This window comes from Staurois parvus, unplaced genomic scaffold (assembly GCF_062004578.1).
Source record: "Staurois parvus isolate SC_StPar_1 unplaced genomic scaffold, SC_StPar_1.0 ptg000053l, whole genome shotgun sequence".
In the NCBI taxonomy this organism is placed as follows: Eukaryota; Metazoa; Chordata; class Amphibia; order Anura; family Ranidae; genus Staurois; species Staurois parvus.
The window spans coordinates 2,459,690-2,481,591 of record NW_028317849.1 but is presented as its reverse complement, the minus strand read 5'-3'; the positions used below and the strand labels follow the sequence as shown (position 1 = coordinate 2,481,591).

The 21,902-nt window shown below is 40.8% G+C and overlaps 1 protein-coding gene across 2 annotated transcripts in view; it reads right to left on the bottom strand.

Moving 5' to 3' along the window:
• CELF5 (CUGBP Elav-like family member 5) overlaps positions 1–7,404 on the bottom strand; it is a 184,028-nt gene extending 176,624 nt beyond the window's left edge. Inside the window, exon 1 of one of the 2 annotated variants that reach the window (XM_089667192.1) lies at positions 7,050–7,404. In XM_089667192.1, the coding sequence (XP_089523318.1) occupies positions 7,050–7,311 (262 nt within the window). In that variant the 5' untranslated portion in view covers positions 7,312–7,404. The remainder of the gene's footprint in view (positions 1–7,049) is intronic. The other variant, XM_089667183.1, reaches the window with a different exon arrangement.
• Positions 7,405–21,902: the final 14,498 nt, after the last annotated feature.

The following is a 21,902-nucleotide window of genomic DNA, read 5'->3' as shown; positions in this document are numbered from 1 at the left end:
CTAGTAGACCGGCCACCTACCTGAACTGTTCCAATACACCTGTACAGATGTCATGGCTATGAACAAAGCATCACGGTCCAGATTTTTTTATCTTGAGGTGCTGAATTTGATGGGTGGTGCTGCCTGTCAAACTCTCCTATTAGGTTTACTGAAGCTGCACTGCAACCGTGTGCAATGCACGCAATTGGGGCATTATAGGGTTAAATCAGGAAGTGTTGTTATAACTGCCACCTCACTACCTGTCAAATGCCCTCTGCAAAGAGTCGGAAATACTCATTACATAACTGCCATTGACCTAATATGGCCACGTGGCCATAGTAGGTGAATGATATCACAAGCGTCCCCGCCCCTTTGTGCACATGCAGCTGCGGGGGGGGGGGGGGGAGGTTGGGGAGATGTCCCAGCTGCAGCTCACACACTCACACAGCCTGACACTTACATGGATTTGAACTGAATACGAACCTAAGCTCATCCCTACTGTTGAAAATAAAGGATAAAAATTTCATCACCAATCTTGTCTCCAAATATCACCCAAACCTTACTCTCCGCTCCTCGCACAACCTCCTGCTCTCTAGCTCCCTTGGCTTCTCCTTCAATGCTCATCTCCAGGACTTCTCCAGAGCTTCCCCCATCCTCTGGAACTCTCTACTCCAATTTATCAGACTATCTCCTACTCTGCTTACTTTTAGACGATCTCTGAAAACCGATCTCTTCAGGGAAGCCTATCCTGCCCTCAGCTAAAAATGGAATCTTCTATTCCTCCCACCAGCCCATCCCCCACAGTTATTACCTTTTGTACCACTAGCTCCTCCCACTTAGATTGTAAGCTCCAAGGAGCAGGGCCCTCCTAACCCTCTTGTATTGAACTTTATTGTTGCTGTATTGTCTCCCATTATATTGTAAAGCGCTGAGCAAACTGTTGGCGCTATATAAATCTTGTATTATAATAATAATAATAAAAAAAAGGTGGTAAAACAGAAACCTATAGTAGCCACCACATCCAAGGACTAGTAAACTGCAGTAGCTAACATTTTTGTTTTTAGGTTTAGATACGCTTTCATTTACTTTTATATGGATAGAATAAACATCCCTAAATAACACAGGACATCTATTACTATAAAGAAAAATCCATCATTATGCAGCCATGGTATAAATTTTTTGTTTTGAAATATATGCATACATCAATTGCAATTTCATGACCTTAATTTGACAATTTACAGTTAATAAAGAACGTATTGCCCCCTAATGTGAATCTCATTCAGGAACTTTATGTAACATTATGAAGATTTGCAGAGGCAACATAAAAAGGTGCAGTTATCCACAGCAACCAATCAGAAAAATGCCTCTTAATGGCTATGCCTTCAGCAAGCTGAAATCCGCACTTGGCATTTCATTTAAGGTTGCCTTCCTGAATAAGCAGGAAAACAGAGTAGCACCGGTCCTAATTAGAACATTTGGATACGATGATGTGATGAAAGTGAGCTGATAATTAGAGTGTTGGGGAGAAGTGAGAGAGTAGTCAGGGTACTGAAGGAGTGTAACATTCAAAATGGATGATAAGGTAAATAAAGAGAATAAAACACATTATGTTAGTATGGATATAAAATTAGCATGGCTGTAAAATAGTAGTATGAAGAAAGTGGGAAAATAAATCAGGTGTAATAAAAGAAAGGAGATGGTAGTCCTAGGGGTAAGGCACTACAATGAATGACAATATGACAGTAATGATATGGGAAAAGGAGTATAGTAGAAGGTGTGACAAACAGCAGGTGGTTTGTGAGAGATGAAGGATGAAAGAATGGTGGGGAGCCTGTGACAAGATCACTATAAAGCATAAGATGTGTGTGCATACCATAAGGTAATAACAAGAGAGAACTAGATAGCATAAGGAACTAAGAATATAGATTTAAAAAAAAAGAAAAAAGTATAAGATAATAATAATAAAAATGTTATATATATATATACACACACACAGTATGTATGGAGCTTACCTACACTTTGTATGCCTCAGTGTATGTTGCACATTCTAAAACACTGTAATCTGTACATTAGATTATATATATATATATATATATATATATATATATATATATATATAAAATCACACATCCCATTATTGAAAGCAAATGTTCCCCCATTTGAACTACTTCCTATCTCCTGCCTCCATCCCCCTTTACGCTATTGCAGATTTTTTTTTTCTTAAATTAATGCCTTTTTTATTCCTTAAAAACTTTATTTCCTTCATTTTCGCAAGATCTTGTGCATTTGCACTTATGTGATTGGTTTCTGCCAGGTCTATGGGACCAGGCATTGAGGTGCAGAGTTTCTGCGCATACCCCGGATCAAGACAGCGCCGCAGGAGAGTAGTGAATGGAAAACCCGCGAGGAAGACAATGCTGGACTCTATGGATTAGTAAATCTGTTTTTTTTTTTTTAACATATACAGGTTCAAATGTTAGGAATATTTAATTCAGTTTAATTTTGGCTAGGTAGGGTGTAGTTCCTCTTTAAGAGCTGTTTTGAACATATGTGATAGTTTACAATAAAAAGAGAAAAGTTGATGTTTTAGAGCCAAACTCAACTTTTCAGGTTGAATTACCTAAATGCATTCCAGGTGTATCAAGACAAAACTTTTAAGGGGTTAATTACTAAAACTGGAGAGTGCAAAATCTGGTGCAATTCTGCATAGAAACCAATCAGCTTCCAGGTTTTATTGCCGAAGCTTAAAGCAGAACTCTGGGCAAAAACTTCATTATAGGTCCTTGTTGCAAATTTTCTACCTTCACTGAATATGTCATCCATCTTCTGGTTCACTCAGTAGTTGCTCTGAAATAGCCTATTAATTTTCAAATCAAACTGTTAATTCTCTTTGGTTTCCTGTTTGTAAGACCAGTGGCTGCTATGGCTCCTATTCACCCAGCCACTGGTCTTGGCACATCCCTTCTGTAGTTCTTTCTCCAGGAAGCAGTGATGTGATTCAGCCCCACTTGCTGCGGTGGGTGGGCCGGGACTCTCAGACATATTTGACATGTACAGGCCTAGTGTACCCACCCACATTCATTATAATTCCCTGTGGTTGATGGGAACTGTAGTTTCATTTTACTAAGAGAGAGAGGAGAGGATATGATGTCATCCCTGCTGTTACACCTCCTCCTTGGCAGATCAGATGCTGTTAACTTTTGAATTACAGAGATGAGGTCATGAAAATTCAAATAAACCTTTCTCCTCAATGGTAAGGATTTTCCAAATTTTATTAACTGTTTAGTGTTTTGTATAGGGGGTGTACTATGGGTGATTTTTTTGTTTATGCCTATCCTGGAATTCTTCTTTAATAAAACAACTGAACCTAGAAGCTGATTGGCTACCATGTACAACTGCACAAGATTCTGAGTGAACCAGTTTTAGTATATCTCTCCTCTTGAGTCTTTTTTTATTAGAAAGTAGCCCCAGCCATAGTAGAAAAGCCTGTCTTCTGTCAGCAAGCACTGGAGAAGGACACATCCTCTCTGTGTGGAAGCAGTGGTCTGAGATAGGGCACTCCAATCAGCAGGGAGCTTGAACTGTACAGACTGGTGAGCTTTTGCTCTGACTCAGCAGGGGACCTGTTGGACCTCAGAAAAGAAACCACTACTTTCACAAAGAGAGCAAGGATCCTCTCTGCAGCATGCTGGCAGGAAGCAGACTTTTCTACTCAATTTGGGGCTTCCTTCTAAAGAAGAAAAAACTGTAAGACTTATTACACCTTTTTCTTTAATGTACTTGAGATGATAGCTGATGGCACAATTAGGCTTTGAGTGAAGCAACACCTACAAATCCATTAATCTCTGAAGTCTAAGTACAGATCAGCAAAAGATGACTTCTGATTGATGCCTACATCCTAACACACATTGGGGGGAAATTTACTAAAACTATTTCACTCAGAATCTGGTGCAGCTGTGCATGATAGCCAATCAACTTCTAACCTCAGCTTGGCCAATCAGGCTTTGCCAATTAAACCTGGAAGCTGATTGGATTCTGTGCAGAAGTGAGCCTGATTTTGTGCACTTCAGCTTTAGTAAATAAACCCCATTGCATTTAACCAATCTTCAGCTTTATGGGAAAGGCATTTTATAAGCTGGTAATACATAAGTAGCATGTCCATCCAATCAGAAAGGCTCAAGGGTCAGTCTCTAGAAGATGCACACATATACATGCCTAAGTATTTATTGCTATTATTTTGAAATAATTTTAATTAACTTGTTATCTTTGAGCATACTTCTATTTTACTGACCTCATCTTTTACTGATTTGACCTGACTTCTGTAAATTGGCAGCTATGGTTTACTGCAGTCTCCACCTTATTACACACGTGGCACTATCTTATAAACCAGCCTGCTCCTAATCTGGCCTTCACTTTGTTTTGCCCATTTCCCATTCAATTACTATAGATCTGAGCACTAAAAGTCCATTCATTGATATGACACTTCACTATTTTGATATTGTCTGAGTGCTATATAGAAAAAAAGGCCCGTAATATACAGAAATGGAGAACCAGTTGAAAATTTCCAACACAGATTCCTTTCCTCTAAATTTTCAATAGGAATTCCCCTTGCAGGATATCCACTGATGTTGAAAAAAATATTGTGTATACATTTCTAGTACTAGACAAACTACATTTTTTTTCATATGGGTAGCTTAAGCTTCAGTGACACTAGTATGGATAAATAAATACATTACGGAGAAATAAATTAGGTTAGAGAAAGCAGTAACAGAGCATGAAAGCATAAAACAATGTATGACAAGCAGAAATTGGCACATTAACAGAACATAATAATGAATGAGTCTGGAAAAAAAACAATGAAATAAGTGTCTGGAAAGGGCACAAGAGATGTATTGCTACTGCAAAAACTGCATTTTATTCAGGCTCATTTTTTTAGACAACATTAACCAAAGCAATTTGACAGATCACACTACACAAATCACACTACACAAATCACGAATATTGAATATTTACAACTACATATTACAAAATATCATCATAATAATATGTGTGTGTGTCTATAGTATATCATGGTAGTAAACTAAATATTATCTAACTATTAATTAAACTAAATATTGTAAATAGTCTATATTAAAAAATCATATTAATATGTATGTTTGTATGTGTACCCATAGTATCATTTATGATATCTCAAACTTTCCAGAAAGAAAATGTGTGCCTTATAGCTATATATATATATATATTTTTTTTTTAAATATATATATATATATATATATATATATATATATATATATATTATATACATATTATAAAATATATATATTTATATAATTTACAACCTATGTAAAAAATCATATATAAATACATAATATATATATATATATTTATATATATATATATATATATATATATATATATATATATATATATATATATATTATGTATTAATATATGATTTTTTACATAGGTTGTAAATTATATATATATGTGTGTGTGTGTGTGCCTGTATACTTTTATGATATATCATACTTTCTTGATAGGAAATATGTGCCTTGTGGTTTTGATGGTAATAAATAATATCTACAATTATGTTTTGAAAAAAAATAGGGTCCATAGTATAATGTATGGCATCTCTAACTTTCCATAAAGAAAGGATGTGCTTTATGGCTATGATGTTAATAAATGATATCTACAACTATGTATTGATAAAAAAATATGTGTGTGTGAGTACAATCAAACCCATGGTATCAATCAGGAATTAAACTAAAAACTAGGTATAAAAAAAGGAAAAATATATATGTGTGTGTGTAATTGTACCCATAGTATACCTTTATGTACCTCTAGCTTTCCATATTTCTCTGTGCCTTGTAACTGTGACAATAGTATATAGATTATTTACAACTATAGATTGTAAAAAAAGAATAAAAATATGTATATATTTATATGTATGTGTACATGTGTACATTTGCATCCATTATATTATCTCAAACTTTCTATATCATAAATATGTGCATACACACTGTGTGTGTATATATATATATATATATATATATATATATATACACACACACACAAACAGGGGCAGACTGACCATTTAGACATTCGGGCACTGCCCGAGGGCCCGGGGTCAGTAGGGGGCCCCATGAGATGCCTCTGGTACCTTTCATAGTCTTTTTTGAGTGTGGGCGAGGACACAGGGGCCCCATGATTTCCTGTTGCCCGGGGGCCCCATGAGTTGTCAGTCCGCTCCTGTACACACACATATACACACCACACACACAGTGTGTGTGTGTGTGTAAAATGTGCCCATGGTATACCTTTATGATATCTCTAACTTATTATATAGGGAATATGTCTTTGTAGATTTGATGATAACATATAGATAAATTACAACTATACGCTGTAAAAAAAATAATATATGTATGTGAGTATAATTGTACCCATAGAATACCTTTTGTGATATCTTCAGGTTTCTGTATAGGTAATGTGAGGTATGATTTGTATATGGTAGCTATAATACTGCATGTGTATGTGTGTGTATATATATATATACATACAGTATATTCAACAACTGCTGGGCGAGTTGAAGAGTGTAGTGTGGGTTGAGTTGGCCTGCATAGTGAGCACTCATTAATAAGCATGGAGCAGGGTGCATGTATGACAGTGTATAATGTGACAGTGACGCAGGCTGGTAGGCATTAATCTACATGTCACCTTATTGGGGGGATCCTAGAACTGGGGGGTCTTTCTTGAAGGGTGAGATGTAGGGGTAGGCACCTTGGCTTGGTTCTGTACCATAGGAGATAAGTTGGACAAATCAATTGAGCAGGAATGAAAAAGAAAATCCTATAAAAGGAGAGGATGTGAGGTTCTAGAAGCTTTTTTGGGATGTTGTAGGTGGGGGTACCCTGGGGAGGGTTGGGTGCTGGGGTCCCCCTTGGTGAATCAATGAATGTGAGGTGTAGTAGAGTAATAAAAGAAGGGTCAGGCTGCTTATGAAATGAGTGCCGAGAACGGACCATCGATGGGACAGAGATAGGTAGGTAGGTAGGTAGGTAGGTGGGGCTCACCCTTGTGCATGCCGGTGTAGCGGTCCTTGAGCACGGTGAGCTCATAGATCTTGCCGAACTGCTCGAAGAGAGGCTTGAGGTCCTTCTCCTCCAGGTTGCGAGGGATCTGCCCCACGAACAATTTGATGGCGTCCAGGTCCTTCATGCTGTCTGATTGCTGAGCAGGGGGCTCGGGGCCGCTCATGGGGCAGGCTCGGGGCTGCTGCTGCGGGGGATGCTGCTGCTGTTGCCTCCTCGCCTCTCTCTCCGTCAGTCTGGCCATCTCCAGCCCCTCGGTAGGCTGGATCAATCACACAGGCAGAGCTCTCAGCTGGAAACTGAGCCCGGCAGCAGCATCAGCACCGCTCAGCGCTGCTCGCCGGCGAACCCTGCTGGCCGCTCTCGGCTCCTACAACCTTCCTAAATGGAAAGGGGTGTGGAGCTCTGAGTGGGAGGGAGGCTGACAATGGGAGATGCTGGATCCCCACATCACAAATGGATCGAGACGCCTAGACTACATGGACGGATCGAATATCAATCACTACAATGCCACTAGATCTAGTCATCTTTTTATTTACACAAGTCATCATGTGACTACAGGCAATCAATGATGTCTTGGGGGGGGGGGGGTGGAGGGGGATAAAATTCTTCATAATGGTGGCCATACACATTTAAATTTTATACCCTGATCAAATCAGCAAACAATCAAATCGCCATAACTTCCCTTTTAAATGATTTTGGCTCAATTTAGATCAAATTCGATCAAACCGCACCGATCAGCCAGGGCACTCATGTTGCTTTGGGTGGCAGCACTAAAATGCTTTGGGCATGAACTCAAGAATATTCGGATCGATAAATTATGAGATTGCATGGTGGAATCAATAAGTTACGATCATATCTTCCAACCATCAATCAAAATGTATCTTCTCCATCTGTGGCAAAACGATCAAATACGTTGTCCGCTGTAGGTGGGTTGTTCCTATCAGGAGAGAATGATCGGAAAATAAATTGTTCATTTATCAAATTATCATTTTACAACCTTTGCATAACCAACTTCAGATTTACAAAAATTATGTAATGGGAGGACCTACCTAAACTAATCAACCAACCAATTAGTATTCCATCAAGGAGGTCCTTCCAATACATAGTTATTGACAGATCTAAAGGAGATTGTATAATCAGATTGTAACATATGTAGAAAGCTTTAGAGTCACTATATATGTTACAATCTGACAGTACAATCTGTGTTCAATCAGCTATAGATTTACCAATTATATCCTTCAACTATCGATCAAAATCTACTTCCCTATCTGTGGCATATCAATCAAATGGGTTGTATGCTATAGATCACGAGTGTCAAACTGGCAGCTCTCCAGTTGTTGCCATACTACAAGTCCCATGAGGCATTGCAAGATTGACAGTTACGAGCATGACTTGGGTAGCACAGTGGCTAAATGGTTAGCACTTCCGCCTGGCAGTACTAGGGTTGCTGGTTCAAATCCCAACCCTGGCACCACCTGCCTGGATTTTGCATGTTCTCCCTGGGACTGCATGGGTTTCCTCGAGGTACTCCGGTTTCCTCCCACACTCCAAAGACATGCTGGTAGGTTAATTGGCTCCAGTCTAAATTGTCCCTTGTATGTGTATGTATGAATGTGAGTTAGGGACCTTAGATTGTACACCCCTTGAGGGTTAGGGACTGATGTGAATGTACAATATATATATGTGAAGTGCTGTGTAAATTGATGGCGCTACATAAGTACCTGAAATAAATAAATGACTCGCAGAGGCATGATGGTACTTGTAGTTTCGCAACAGTTGGAGGGCCACCAGTTTGACATCCCTGCTATAGATCAATTAATTATCAGAAGATATCAATCAGGAAATAAATTATTATTATTATACAGGATTTATATAGAGCAGACAGTTTGCTCAGCGCTTTACATTATGGAGGGAGACAATACAGCAATAATACAGTTCAATACAAGAGGGAATTGAGAGCCCTGCTCCTTGGAGCTTACAATCTAGGAGGGAGGGGATAGTGGTACAATAAGTAAAACTGTGGGGGATGGAGTGGTTGGAAGAGTAGAGGATTCCATTATTATCAGAGGGCGGGATAGGCATCCCTGAAGAGATAGGTTTTCAGTGATCGCCTAAAGGAAGGTAAAGTAGGTGATAATCGGATAGATTGGGGTAGGAAGTTCCAAAGGATGGGTGACGCCCTGGAGAAGTCTTGGAGGCGAGCATGGGAGGAGGAGATAAGGGAGCTAGAGAGAAGGAGGTCTTTTGAGGAGCGGAGTGTACGGTTTGGGTTTGAACGTTTATCAAAGTGTGTATGGCCACCATAAGGGTCACCATACACATTACAATCTTTGTACAATCAAATTTAGATTTACCAAAATAATTTAATACGAAGACCTACCTACTCTATCCAATCAATTTTGTATCCAGTCGGCTGGATACTGCATATTTGTTGGTTGATCTAAAGGAGATTGTACAACCACATTGTAATGTGTGTGGTGAGCTTAAAGCAGAACTCCAGGAATTGCAGCACTTTTAAGGTGTTAAATCCAAAAAGGGTTATGCCACTTCACGGATTTACCTATTTTATGTGCTAATTACATTTTTACTGAGCGCCGGGAGTACAGCTATCACTATCCTTCCAGAGCTCCAAAAATAAAAGCTTGTACCTTTAAGATAAATTCACAAGGCAGGTACGGTAAATGTACACCATTATACTTAGACCCCAAATGACACAGGGATAAAATGGCTCTACAAATTGTACTTTAGCTAATATTGTCTCTCTGACTGACAGACAGCACAGTGGCTAAATGGTTAGCGCTTCTGTCTGGCAGTACTAGGGTCATTGGTTCAAATCCCAACCACAACACCACCTGCCTGGAGTTTGCATGTTCTCCCTGTGCGGGTTTACTCCAGTTTCCTCCCACACTCCAAAGACATGCTGGTAGGTGAATTGGCTCCTGTCTAAATTGGCCCTAGTATGTGTATGTATGAATATAAGTTAGGGACATTAGATTGTACACCCCTTGAGGGTTAGGGACTGATGTGAATGTACAATAAATACAGTATCTCCCAGAAGTGAGTACACCCCTCACATTTTTGTAAATATTTTATTCTATCTTTTCATGTGACAACACTGAAGAAATGACACTTTGCTACAATGTAAAGTAGTGAGTGTACAGCTTGTATAACACTGTAAATTTGCTGTTCCCTCAAAATAACTCAACACACCCATTAATGTCTAAACCACTGGTAACAAAAGTGAGTACACCTAAGTGACAATGTCCAAATTGGGCCCAAAGTGTCAATATTTTGTGTGGCCACCATTATTTTCCAGTACTGCCTTAACCCTCTTGGGCATGGAGTTCACCAGAGCTTCAGTTTGCCACTGAAGTCCTCTTCCACTCCTCCATGACGACATCACAGAGCTGGTGGATGTTAGAGACCTTGTGCTACTCCACCTTCCGTTCTTTTATGCCCCACAGATGCTCAATAGGGTTTAGGTCTGGAGACATGCTTGGCCAGTCCATCACCTTTACCCTCAGCTTCTTTAGCAAGGCAGTGGTCATCTTGGAGGTGTGTTTTGGGTCGTTATCATGTTGGAATACTGCCCTGTGGCCCAGTCTCTGAAGGGAAGGGATCATGCTCTGCTACGGTATGTCACAGTACATGTTGGCATTCATGGTTCCCTCAATGAACTGTAGCTCCCCAGTGCCGGCAGCACTCATGCAGCCCCAGACCATGACACTCCTACCACCATGCTTGACTGTAGGCAAGACACACTTGTCTTTGTACTCCTCACCTGGTTGCCACCACACACACTTGACACCATCTGAACCAAATCAGTTTATCTTGGTCTCATCAAACCACAGGACATGGTTCCAGTAATACATATCCTTAGTCTGCTTGTCTTCAGCAAACTGTTTGTGGGCTTTCTTGTGCATAACATTTAGAAGAAGCTTCCCTCTGGGATGACAGCCATACAGACCAATTTGATGCAGTGTGCGGAGTATGGTCTGAGCACTGACAGGCTGACCCCCCCCCCCCCCTTCAACCTCTGCAGCAATGCTGGCAGCACTCATACGTCTATTTCCCAAAGACAACCTCTGGATATGACACTGAGCACGTGCACACAACTTCTTTGGTCGACCATGGTAAGGCCTGTTCTGAGTGGAACCTGTCCTGTTAAACTGCTGTAAGGTCTTGGCCACCATGCTGCAGCTCAGTTTCAGGGTCTTGGCAATCTTCTTAAAGCCTAGGCCATCTTTATATAGAGCAACAATTCTTTTTTTGAGATCCTCAGAGAGTTCTTTGCCATGAGGTGCCATATTGAACTTCCAGTGACCAGTATGAGAGATTGAGAGTGATAACACCAAATTTAACACACCTGCTCCCCATTCACACCTGAGACCTTGTAACACTAACGAGTCACATGACACCGGGGAGGGAAAATGGCTAATTGGGCCCAATTTGAACATTTTCACTTAGGGGTGTACTCACTTTTGTTACCAGCGGTTTAGACATTAATGGCTGTGTGTTGAGTTATTTTGAGGGGACAGCAAATTTACACTGTTATACAAGCTGTACACTCACTACTTTACATTGTAGCAAAGTGTCATTTCTTCAGTGTTGTCACATGAAAAGATAGAATAAAATATTTACAAAAATGTGAGGGGTGTACTCACTTCTGGGAGATACTGTATGTAAAGTGCTGCATAAATTGACAGTGCTATATAAGTATCTATAATAAATAATAATAAAGCTGGTAATAAAAAAATACTCTCGCAGTTGGGCCCCTGCACTGCAAGGAATAAATGCCCAATAAGTCTAGAGGTAGAGAAAAAGGCTGTAATAGTTACCTTCTATCTCATTCCTCTATCTGCCATTCTCCTTATCTCTGCCACTCTGTGTTGTAGGGAGGCCCTCACCATCCCCACATACAATGTATGACCAGGGCTACTGATAAGGCATTATAGCTGGTCTACCTGTACAGGGCCAAGGCCCTATCAATTCAACAGAAAGAGCAGGGCTGCAAGGGACAGGTCACAAAGCTTGGAGGAAGGCTGCTGGAGAAGGGAAAAGGGTAAGCATTTCACTTTCTTTCTTAACCCCTTGATCTAAGGAGCATGTAACCCTTTCAGCATGGGAAGGCCACACTGCAAGGGTATTTTTTCTGGTGCCCAGAGGGGGATTTTAAAAAATTCCAGACCACCCAACATTTACATGGGTTTTAATGGTGGAGCTTGGAAAACTCAGAACTGCCAATATGTAAAGTAGGATGATGCGGTGTCTGCATCTGTCCTGGGCCAAGAGCATTATGAGTTAGAGGTTGCTATTGTTTATCTTGCTCATACACCATAAACACATGGCCACTAACATTAGTGGTGCCCTCACGTTTGTTGGACGATGGTATCACCTTTGTAATTTGTCTTTCCCCCTCCTCAATATTCAAGTCCTCATCATCATTAGGACTAGCCCCCCCCCCCCCACCCGCCCCCTCCCCAAGCACACCAGAACATAGCAATGTGTCATGCAATGCTGTAGCATGTATTCCTGAGGGACAGGAGCCACAAGACATGAGTCATCAGGCCAGGAGGGGTATTTTATGTGGACACATTTAGTACTAGTACCTGGCCATGGCTCACCTGGCAGAAATGTAGCACTAACAATAGCTGCCTGCCCACCAACAGATATGTGATAACCCCTTGAACTGGAATTCCATCCTTTCCATGCTGCAAAAGCTGTACCATAAACAACAAGCCAGAAACAAGTACCTCTGTAGATATATTACAAGGAGCTTGGTTTTTTCACCCCGGCAGTGGCAGCACGCAGTATCCAGAAGATCTGCACCATTTTGACCTCTTTTGAATAGGAAACTAAAATTGTGAGCCTCAGTGAGGTGGGGATAAGGGGACACCATTCCCCTTGTGTTCCTCCTAGAGCACATGTTGCACAGCCTTATAGACTGTGAAATGTACAGCAGCAGGAATAGAAGGAGGATTTGATTCTAGCCCGGAGCCACCAGGAACCTTTGCACACTGTTTCTATTCCTGGGACACAGAGGCATCAGGATATAAATGAGGTTGGGTGTTGAATGAGAGGAGGAAGGATGCCAGGGTTTCAGGGGGACTTTTTATCCCTTTCAAACCCCAGGTATTGTACATGGCTTGTTTGAGAAGTTGAAGGACGATGTTGTCCTTAGTGATATTTAGGACTCTGGATACTCTGCTGCATGCAGTTTAAGTTATATTGGATCCTTCCTGCTATAATGAGTGTGCAAGGACCCTCGCATTCATGTGATCAAGGTGAAGGACCACTATTAGGTGGCTGTGCTACTGAATTTCCGGTACAAGTGTAAAATGGAAAGTCTTTTTCCACCATCTCAGATGGAGCCTATCTATTCAGCACTTTGAGGATGTGCTTTGTAAGAGCCTTTTTGGTCTGTTTAGGATGGTGGGGAGTTTCCTATACTGTGCAACATACCTCAATTGCTCAGTTTTCCTGAAGGACCATCAGCAGTGGCAGTGGCTGTCTCACTGACGTTTCTTTATAAATTTTATATGCTGCAGCAGGCAGGCCCAGATATGGCCACCAATTACAAGCAGCACCAGAACCTCATAATTTTTTACTACATTGGTTCTAGGACTGAAACATAAACAATGACAAGTAGGGACCCCATGGACTACGGGGTGACCTGGCTGGACCACTGACTGGAGCTAGCACAATACGCATGTGGACTTGTTACTGGCAATATGCCATTATTACTGGCCTGCTCTGCTGTAATTGTGATAACTGAGAAGCCTGCAGCGCAGCAGGAGGAATTGCTCCAGAGAAACATATCTGCTTGTCCTCTAAAGGTGCACATTGGATGTATACATTAAAATTAATTGGGCCTGGAACACCGATGACTACCAAATACCTGCTGCAAATGCATCTGAAAAAAAATTGGATTTCAATGCTGCTTGAATTAAAAAAAAAACTGCAGGGAAACCTCTATAAGTCCAAATATGCTGTCTAGTCAAGTCCTCATGTACTCCTGCCACTGGAGAGTTATTTTGTCTTCTTTGTCTCAGATGCTACACTCAAATTTGATTGGCCAAAGAACACCTGACTTGTTTCTCCCTGTTTTTAGCCTGATCAAGGGCTCACATACTGTCATGCTCTAGGTCAATTTTTGGGCTACCGAGTTTCAAATACAACACACTTTAATTTTTGCTCCACATAAGGCACACATTTTTCACACATGTACCTTTTGTTTTCATTGGTTCTTCATGAACTCTGACTCTTACATGTTCTTTTATGGTGACATGAATAAATCGAGGATCACACTTGCACTTTACTTCATCATAAACAGTTCATTATCTAAATGGGGGCAGCGCATGGTAACATGTCTGTCTTACCTGTCATCTCAGTAGTATTCATCTCTCCCTTCACAAGGAGCATTTAAATCAAAGATGCCCTGAGGAGCAGAATCCCAAGAATCCCAAGATTCTCTGAAGGCTCCAACAGAGTCTGCTTAAAGGGAGACCCACTTGCTGTTGGAGAGAAGCCTGGTCACATGAACCTCCCTAACATATTAGACACTGAGCAATAGACATCTATAAACTATCTCCTTTATCTCTTTCTCCCTGGACCTTAAAGGCTAAGTTGAGCTTTTGGGGAAAAAAAATAAATGCACATTTTTTGCAGGTAAAAAAATGTTCATGATTTTTTTTTTTCTAAGGAGCCTACAGAACATTGTCCCTGCAATCAGCATGCTGCGGGTACAATCTCAGATTACCAAGATTACCACGTAGGGGCAGACAGTTACCTGAGAACAGGAAGCTCAATAAACTACCAGAGTGCTCAGGAGCACTCTTGTAGTGCTTTGAGGACTACAAGCCGTTAGCCGCAATGGCTGACTGTACTTGTAATCTATCTAATCACAGGGAACTGAATGAATGATGCGGCCGAATGGGCAGAGCCCCATACAGCTGTACTGTTTTCAAAAAGTGACAGCGAGTGCAGGGAGAGAATCCCCGCCTGCTGTCGCAGAATGGGGGGGGGGGGGCAGAGGGAGCAGCTGCAGATGCTGAAACATGTTACATGTTCCATCCTAAAACATGCTAGATCAGGGTTTTTCAACTAGGGTTCCTCCAAAGGTTTCTAGGGGTTCCTTAAGCAATGAGCAATTTCTGCCTCTCAGATAGGTTCCCACTGACACCAATGATCTTTTTAGCTATCTGTAAGGGGCTCATTCTTCTCAATAACTCCATTCTTCCCACTGACCACCTCACTAATGTATCATGAGTTGTAGATATAGTAATCTTTAGCAGGGGTTCCCTGAAACTGGAAAGTTAAAGTATAACTAAAGGCAATTTTTTTTTTTTTTTAGTTTTGGATGGAGTAGAGAAGGATTACACCACCTGTCAGTTGTTATTGCTGTCTGTACCCCCATTAGGGAGATTCTCCCTCTCTATTTGTCTTGTTTACCATTATCATTGAAAGTGAAAGTAAAAGAAACCACCAAATTTTGGGTTGTCCCCAGAAAAGTAAAAAGAGAAAAATCTTCCAATGGGGGCTCTAGTTCTGGTTACCTGGGGGTCCGCAGGGAATTCTCTTAATGCAACTCAGCAAGATGGGATTTTTTAAATGTTTCCTTTACTACATTGGTGCAATTCCAGTGCAATTTTGGCCTTACAGAATATGAAAACCACATCCAAAATGCATCCAAGTTGCACTACATAATTCCACTGAAAATTGGATCAAAATTAGATTGCAGCAGTGTGAACCTAGCCTAAATGGGCAATTCGGATAAAATTTCCACACGTTTGATCAAAACTAACATTTATGTCTTTCATTTAAAAAAAAATAGAACTTATCACTCAATCACTCCATCAAATTGACACATGTATGGTCAGCTAAGGGTCCTTTCACATGGGGCGGACCTGTTTAGTGGATCCATTTGCTCAGCAGGGAATCTCTCCGCTGATCCCCACTGAGCAAGTGGATGACAGCTCTATGTTTGCTCCGCTGCTACAGAGCAGACACAGAGCTGCTCGCTCTCCTCAATGGGCGGTCGGATGAAAATGGACCGCCTGTCCGTTTTCATCCAACTCAATCTGATAGACAGCAGGGGAATTGGATCCCCATCCGTCCCTTTTTGGCGGATCAGATCGGATGTCGGCGGGTGTAAATGGACACATGTCCGTTTACACCTGCCACTCCATAGAGGAGAATGGAGGTTCCGATCGGGTCCGCCTGAAAAACAGGAAGGCGGACCCGATTGGAACGTTTGTGTGAAAGAACCCTAAAAGAGGCTTGAATTGGTTCTGCACAGAGCAGGTAAGTGTAACATGTTTGGTATTTAAAAAAAAAAAAATCTGAACCTTTGGTATCGCTTTAATCAAAACTTCCTTGATAAGCAGAGATTCTACCTTATCTGATTTATGCATCATGTGTGCAGATTATCCTGTGCCTGTGCAACATGCCTTAAAAAGAGATAGCAGAAATATATTTTATCGTCTAGAGTAAATTGTCTCTTTAGCGCGTTAAAGGTGAGATCCATACTCTAGGGAGCTGTATCTTGTTGCATTTTAATGCCTTTACAGGTCCAAAAGTAATAATTTCAAATAGAAAGAAAATGTGGAGGGATTTCCTCTCACTTCCTGTTTGGCTATGGGACAGAAAGTGAAGGGAAATCTCCCCAATAGGACATAGATGGTGAAAAAAACCTAACAGGGGTTATAGCCTTCTCCTACTCTATCCAAAATGGGAAAAAAAAGGTTTGCCTATAGTTCTATTTTAATTCAGGGGTTCTTTCACACTCACACAAAAAATAGGGGTTGCAGGTATTATTGGGACAGGCATGCATAGAAAGCAACAAGTTTTTAGTTTTAATCCTTCCTTACTTTACTAGAAATGTGCTTTTTTTTCTTGTTGGGGATAAATAATCCTAAATAAAAAAATAAATAAATAAAAATAATAAATAAATCCTAAATAAAATAAATCCATAGTTGTAAATGTAGGAGAAATGCAATGGGGATAGATGTGCATTTGTAATGTTTGTTGTTATAATAAGTTATTCATCCTGTTTAAGGAATGTGCATAGGAAGCATGGAATCACCCCCCGAACCTCACAACCAGCACCCAGGGTTGGGGGGAAGAGGCTCTTTTCCTCATCAACATGGGGACAAGCTGCTTTGAGTGGAAACCCCTCCCCCAAAGCACCCCCATGTTGAGGGCATGTGGCCTGGTATGGGTCAGGGGGGTGCTCACTTGCCCCCCCCCCTTTCCTTGGTTGCCAGGCTGCTGTGGATTGAGGGGACCCGCGCTGTTTTTTTAAATAAAATGTTTAACTGGCACTTCTTTTGTTTACATTCTGCTGTCAGCTGGGAATCCACTGACAGCAGATGAGTCATGGTTGTTAAGGACACGGCTGCCGCCCACTCCTTAACAACCAACTATTAGTCACAATGAATTCGGATCTGCCTGAAAATACAATAAAGTTGTATCAAAACTTTTCAAATCCACCCAGTGTAACTATTATATGAAACGAATCCAGAAGAAAAGAAACACATTGCTAAAACAAACCAGACCTACAAAACGAATATGAAGAAACAAAATATCTACCTAACGAAAGCGTCCAAACCAAAAACAAACTTTTCTAGCGTGCACATGCTTATAGCACAGCATAAAAGATCAGTGACACAGTTGCTTCCACTGTTCAACCTGGTTTCATATGAGATGACAACAGTTCGTGACTGTTCTGTTTTTTATGCATTCTTTATTTATCATTTAAAGTTTTAAATAAGCATATATAAGCAGTTAACCACTTGAGCTCCTGAGGATTTACCCCCCTTAATGACCAGGCCTCTTTTTGCTACTCGGCGCTGCACTAATTCAACTGATAATTGCGCGGTTATGCAATGCTGCACCCAAACAAAATTTACGTCCTTTTTTTCACACAAATAGAGCTTTCTTTTGGTGGTATTTGATCACCTGTGCGCTTTTTATTTTTCACGCTATAAACAAAAAAAGGCCAAAAATTTTGAAGAAAAACAATATTTTTTACTTTCAGCTATAAAAAATATACAGTAAACTCAAAGTTAGTTATAAATTTAGGCCAAAATGTATTCTGCTCCATGTTTTTGGTAAAAAAAATCCCAATAAGTGTATATTGATTGCTTTGTGTGAAGTTATAACGTCTACAAACTATGGTATAGATACTGCAATTTACGCCATTTTTCTGCTATACAGCGCTGCGCTAGTTTAACGGACAATTGCGCAGTCATGCAATACGGTACATAAATGAAATTTACATCCTTTTTTTCCCCACAAATTGAGCTTTCTTTCGGTGGTATTTGATCGCCTGTGCGGTTTTTATTTTTTGCGCTATAAAAAAAAAGGCTGACAATTTTGAGGAAAAAAAAACAATATTTTGGACTTTTTGCTATAAAACATGTCCAGTAAAAAAAAAAATGCAAAAATCAAATTTAGTCATAAATTTCTGCCAAAATGCATTCTGCGACATGTCTTTGCTAAAAAAAACCCAATACGTGTAAATTAATTGGTTTACGTGAAAGTTATAGCGTTTACAAATGGCGGGAAAGATACTGGAATTTTTAATTTTTATTTATACTAATAATGGCGCCGATCAGCGACATATGGCGGCAATCAGCGACATATGACGGCGACCAGCGACTTATGGTGGGACTGCGGGACTGAGGCGGACATTTTGACACTGGGGGGGAGCTGACTTGGGGTCACTGACATCCCCAGTGACACCAATACAGTGATCAGTGAAAAAAAACCACTGAAACTGTATTAATGTCACTGGGGAGGAAGGGGTTAACATTTTTAGTGTTCACTGTGTGAGGGGAGTGTTTTACTAAGGGGGCGGGGGTGTGTGCTGGACGGGGGAGGGAGGGGGGAGCTGATCGAGGGAGAGAAACTGTATTCTCCCCTCTGCAGCTTGGCGGCGAACTGTCACAGAGCAGGCTGTGTGTAAACAATGCAGCCCTGCTCTGTTTCAGTGTTTACCGCTCATCGCGGGAAAACGGCCGGTAAAAACCGGCCGTGACCCGGCGGCGGGGACCCGCTGCTGACACCCGTGGGACAGGTAGGGCGGGCGCGTGCCTCGCGCGCGCCCCCTGCCTGTTTTGTAGGCACACGTTTTAAAACGTGCTTTTGCCTACGAGCGCCGCCCTGCCACCGTTTATATGCGGTGGCTGGGCGGCATGTGGTTAAACATGTTAAAGAGGTTAGGCATGGCATAATTATATTGTATTAGTCAGTACTTCATCGATGGGCATACTAAATGATCAAACAAGATACACCAAAAAGACTCAGGCTGAATGGATACACCTGAAATAAATAATAAGGGGGTGGTTTTCTGGAATCCCCCTATTTATTATACAACAATGTACTATTTGTCGGTTCCTATAATTACTTAGTAAACATAAGCTTTGATAATATTGAAGGATGTAATATACTGCAATATTAGCTATAATAACAAACACAATGCTCAAAGAAGCAAGGTCTTATTTATTTACAAAGAAAGTAATACTGGCAGAGAAATCTAAGCCAATATTACAGAGTATATAGGAATAATAGTAAACATGATACGTTATGTAAGTTTGTCCTCAAAGCTAAGTATCTTTTAGCTGATCCCAGGTAGGAAATGGTCAAAGAGAACGAAAGACATGGCCCACACTGTATTAAAGAGCCCTCTCAAGCACTACCCACACACACACCCTTGACCCGCCTGGTGAAGTTCTCCATCCAATGAGCAAACGTCCATAACTCATAAGGAGCTGTCCTCCCTATTCATTAGGAAGTGTACAATTACCCCAACCATCCTCCCGGAAGTAGGTCATCTCCAGCAGGGGGCACTGCTGTATTGACAACACCGCTCAGACCCAGGTCAATCACATCTGGCTCCTTCCTTCTGGCTAATCTCTCCTGTTATTATGCATGGCACCAGGGCATCTGGGCTGAGGTTCTCTTATCTCCATGCCCCATAGCTAGGAGGTATGTGTGAATTCCCAGAACAAAGATTTTGGTATGCAGCCTCTTGTTACACATCCTGTCGTAAATACTTGCTTTTCTTGACACTCCAAAAGAACATTCAATAGGCCAAATAGTTATTTGACAACCAGGCTATAAGAATTCATAAATGTCTGATATAGAAACATGTTGCCTTCCAACAACACCCTAGTCAGGTCAATGAGTATCAAAATAGTTTCATATCATTAAATTATGATAATATTACTCTGAAAAGGTCAGCAGGAACCTAATGAGGTAGGGGCATTTCAATAGGTATCATCGGTAAACCCATAGGAGAAGCATATAAGAAAGGAAAAAAAGTATCTATGCACTTGTGAAGCATAAGAGAAGTAAACAAAAGCGGCAGAAAGATAGAAAGGAAGAAGAATGAGAGTTCAGGAAATGAAGGTGGACAGGGTTAACCAAGTGGGGGAAACCAACAGTGAAAGGTCGCTCAAAGTGTTAGCAACTTCCAAGAGGAGGAGATGAAGAACTGATCATTGATCAGGTCAATTATGCATTCATAAGTTGATGTCATCTGTGCAGGTAAATTCTAACCAATAAAACCAAGTGGCCATAAATTTAGAGTGTGTATCTTTTAAGGAGCTAGTCAGACTTTCCATTAGTCGCCCCTTGTTTAATCCATTGCTGGATTGTAGAGGATGAGGGAGATTTTCTCATTGTAGGAATACATGAGTGATTGTGTTGACCAAGGGGTGAAGTATACAGTTTTTATATGCCTTAATGGGAATTGAATTGTAATACAAAAGAGAAAAGCTTGCAGATTTGGGAATTGGCATGTCAGTGAATTTTTGAGCTATCTTATGGACTTGGGTCCAGAAATTGTCCAAGACTGGGCAAGAACAGAAAATGTGTAGTATAGCCCCATGTTCTTGTCTGCATCTCTGGCACATGGGTAACGTAGGGAATATAACATGAAGTATTGTTGGAGTGTGATACCAGCAGGAGAGAATTTTGTATCCAGATTCTTGATAGTAACTTCCGATGAAGGATTTATATGATATACCAAATAATTTAGATCAGTCATTTGGGGAGAATGAGACACCCAGGTCTCTCTCCCATTGTAACAGGAAACGCAAGGAAGATTTAGATGTTTCTGTTAACAGTAGTTTCATAGACTGTTAGGGATCATGATGAGGCAGTGAGCTTAGACATGCACTCACTGGCCACTTTACTAGGTACACCTTGCTAGTACTGGGTTGGACCCCCTTTTTCCTTCAGTATGTCCTTAATTCTTTGTGGCATAGATTTAACAAGGTGTTGGAAACATTCCTCAGAGATTTTGGTCCATATTGACATGAGTTACTGTTGCCTTTCTATCATCTCGAACCAGTCTGCCCATTCTCCTCTGACCTCGGACATCAACAAGGCAGTTTTGTCCACAAAACCGCTGCTCACTGGATATTTTCTCTTTTTTGGACCATTCTCTGTAAACCCTAGAGATTGTTTTGTGTGAAAATCCCAGTAGATGAGCAGTATTTGAAATACTCAGACCAGCCCATCTGGCACCAACAACCATTCAAAGTCACTTAAATCCCCTTTCTTCCCCATTCTGTTGCTCAGTTTGAACTTCACCAAGTCATCTTTGCCAGATTTAGATACCTAAATGCATTGAGTTGCTGTGATTGGTTGATTAGCAATTTGTGTTACCAAACGATTGAACAGGTATAACTAGTAAAGTGGCCGGTGAGTGTTTATCGGCAAATATGCTTCACTTGAAACCTAATTTTAATGCAAATTGTTAGTGTACTGTAAGATATTTAGAGCAAACCATTAAGGGTTATTTACTAAAACTGGAGAGTGCAA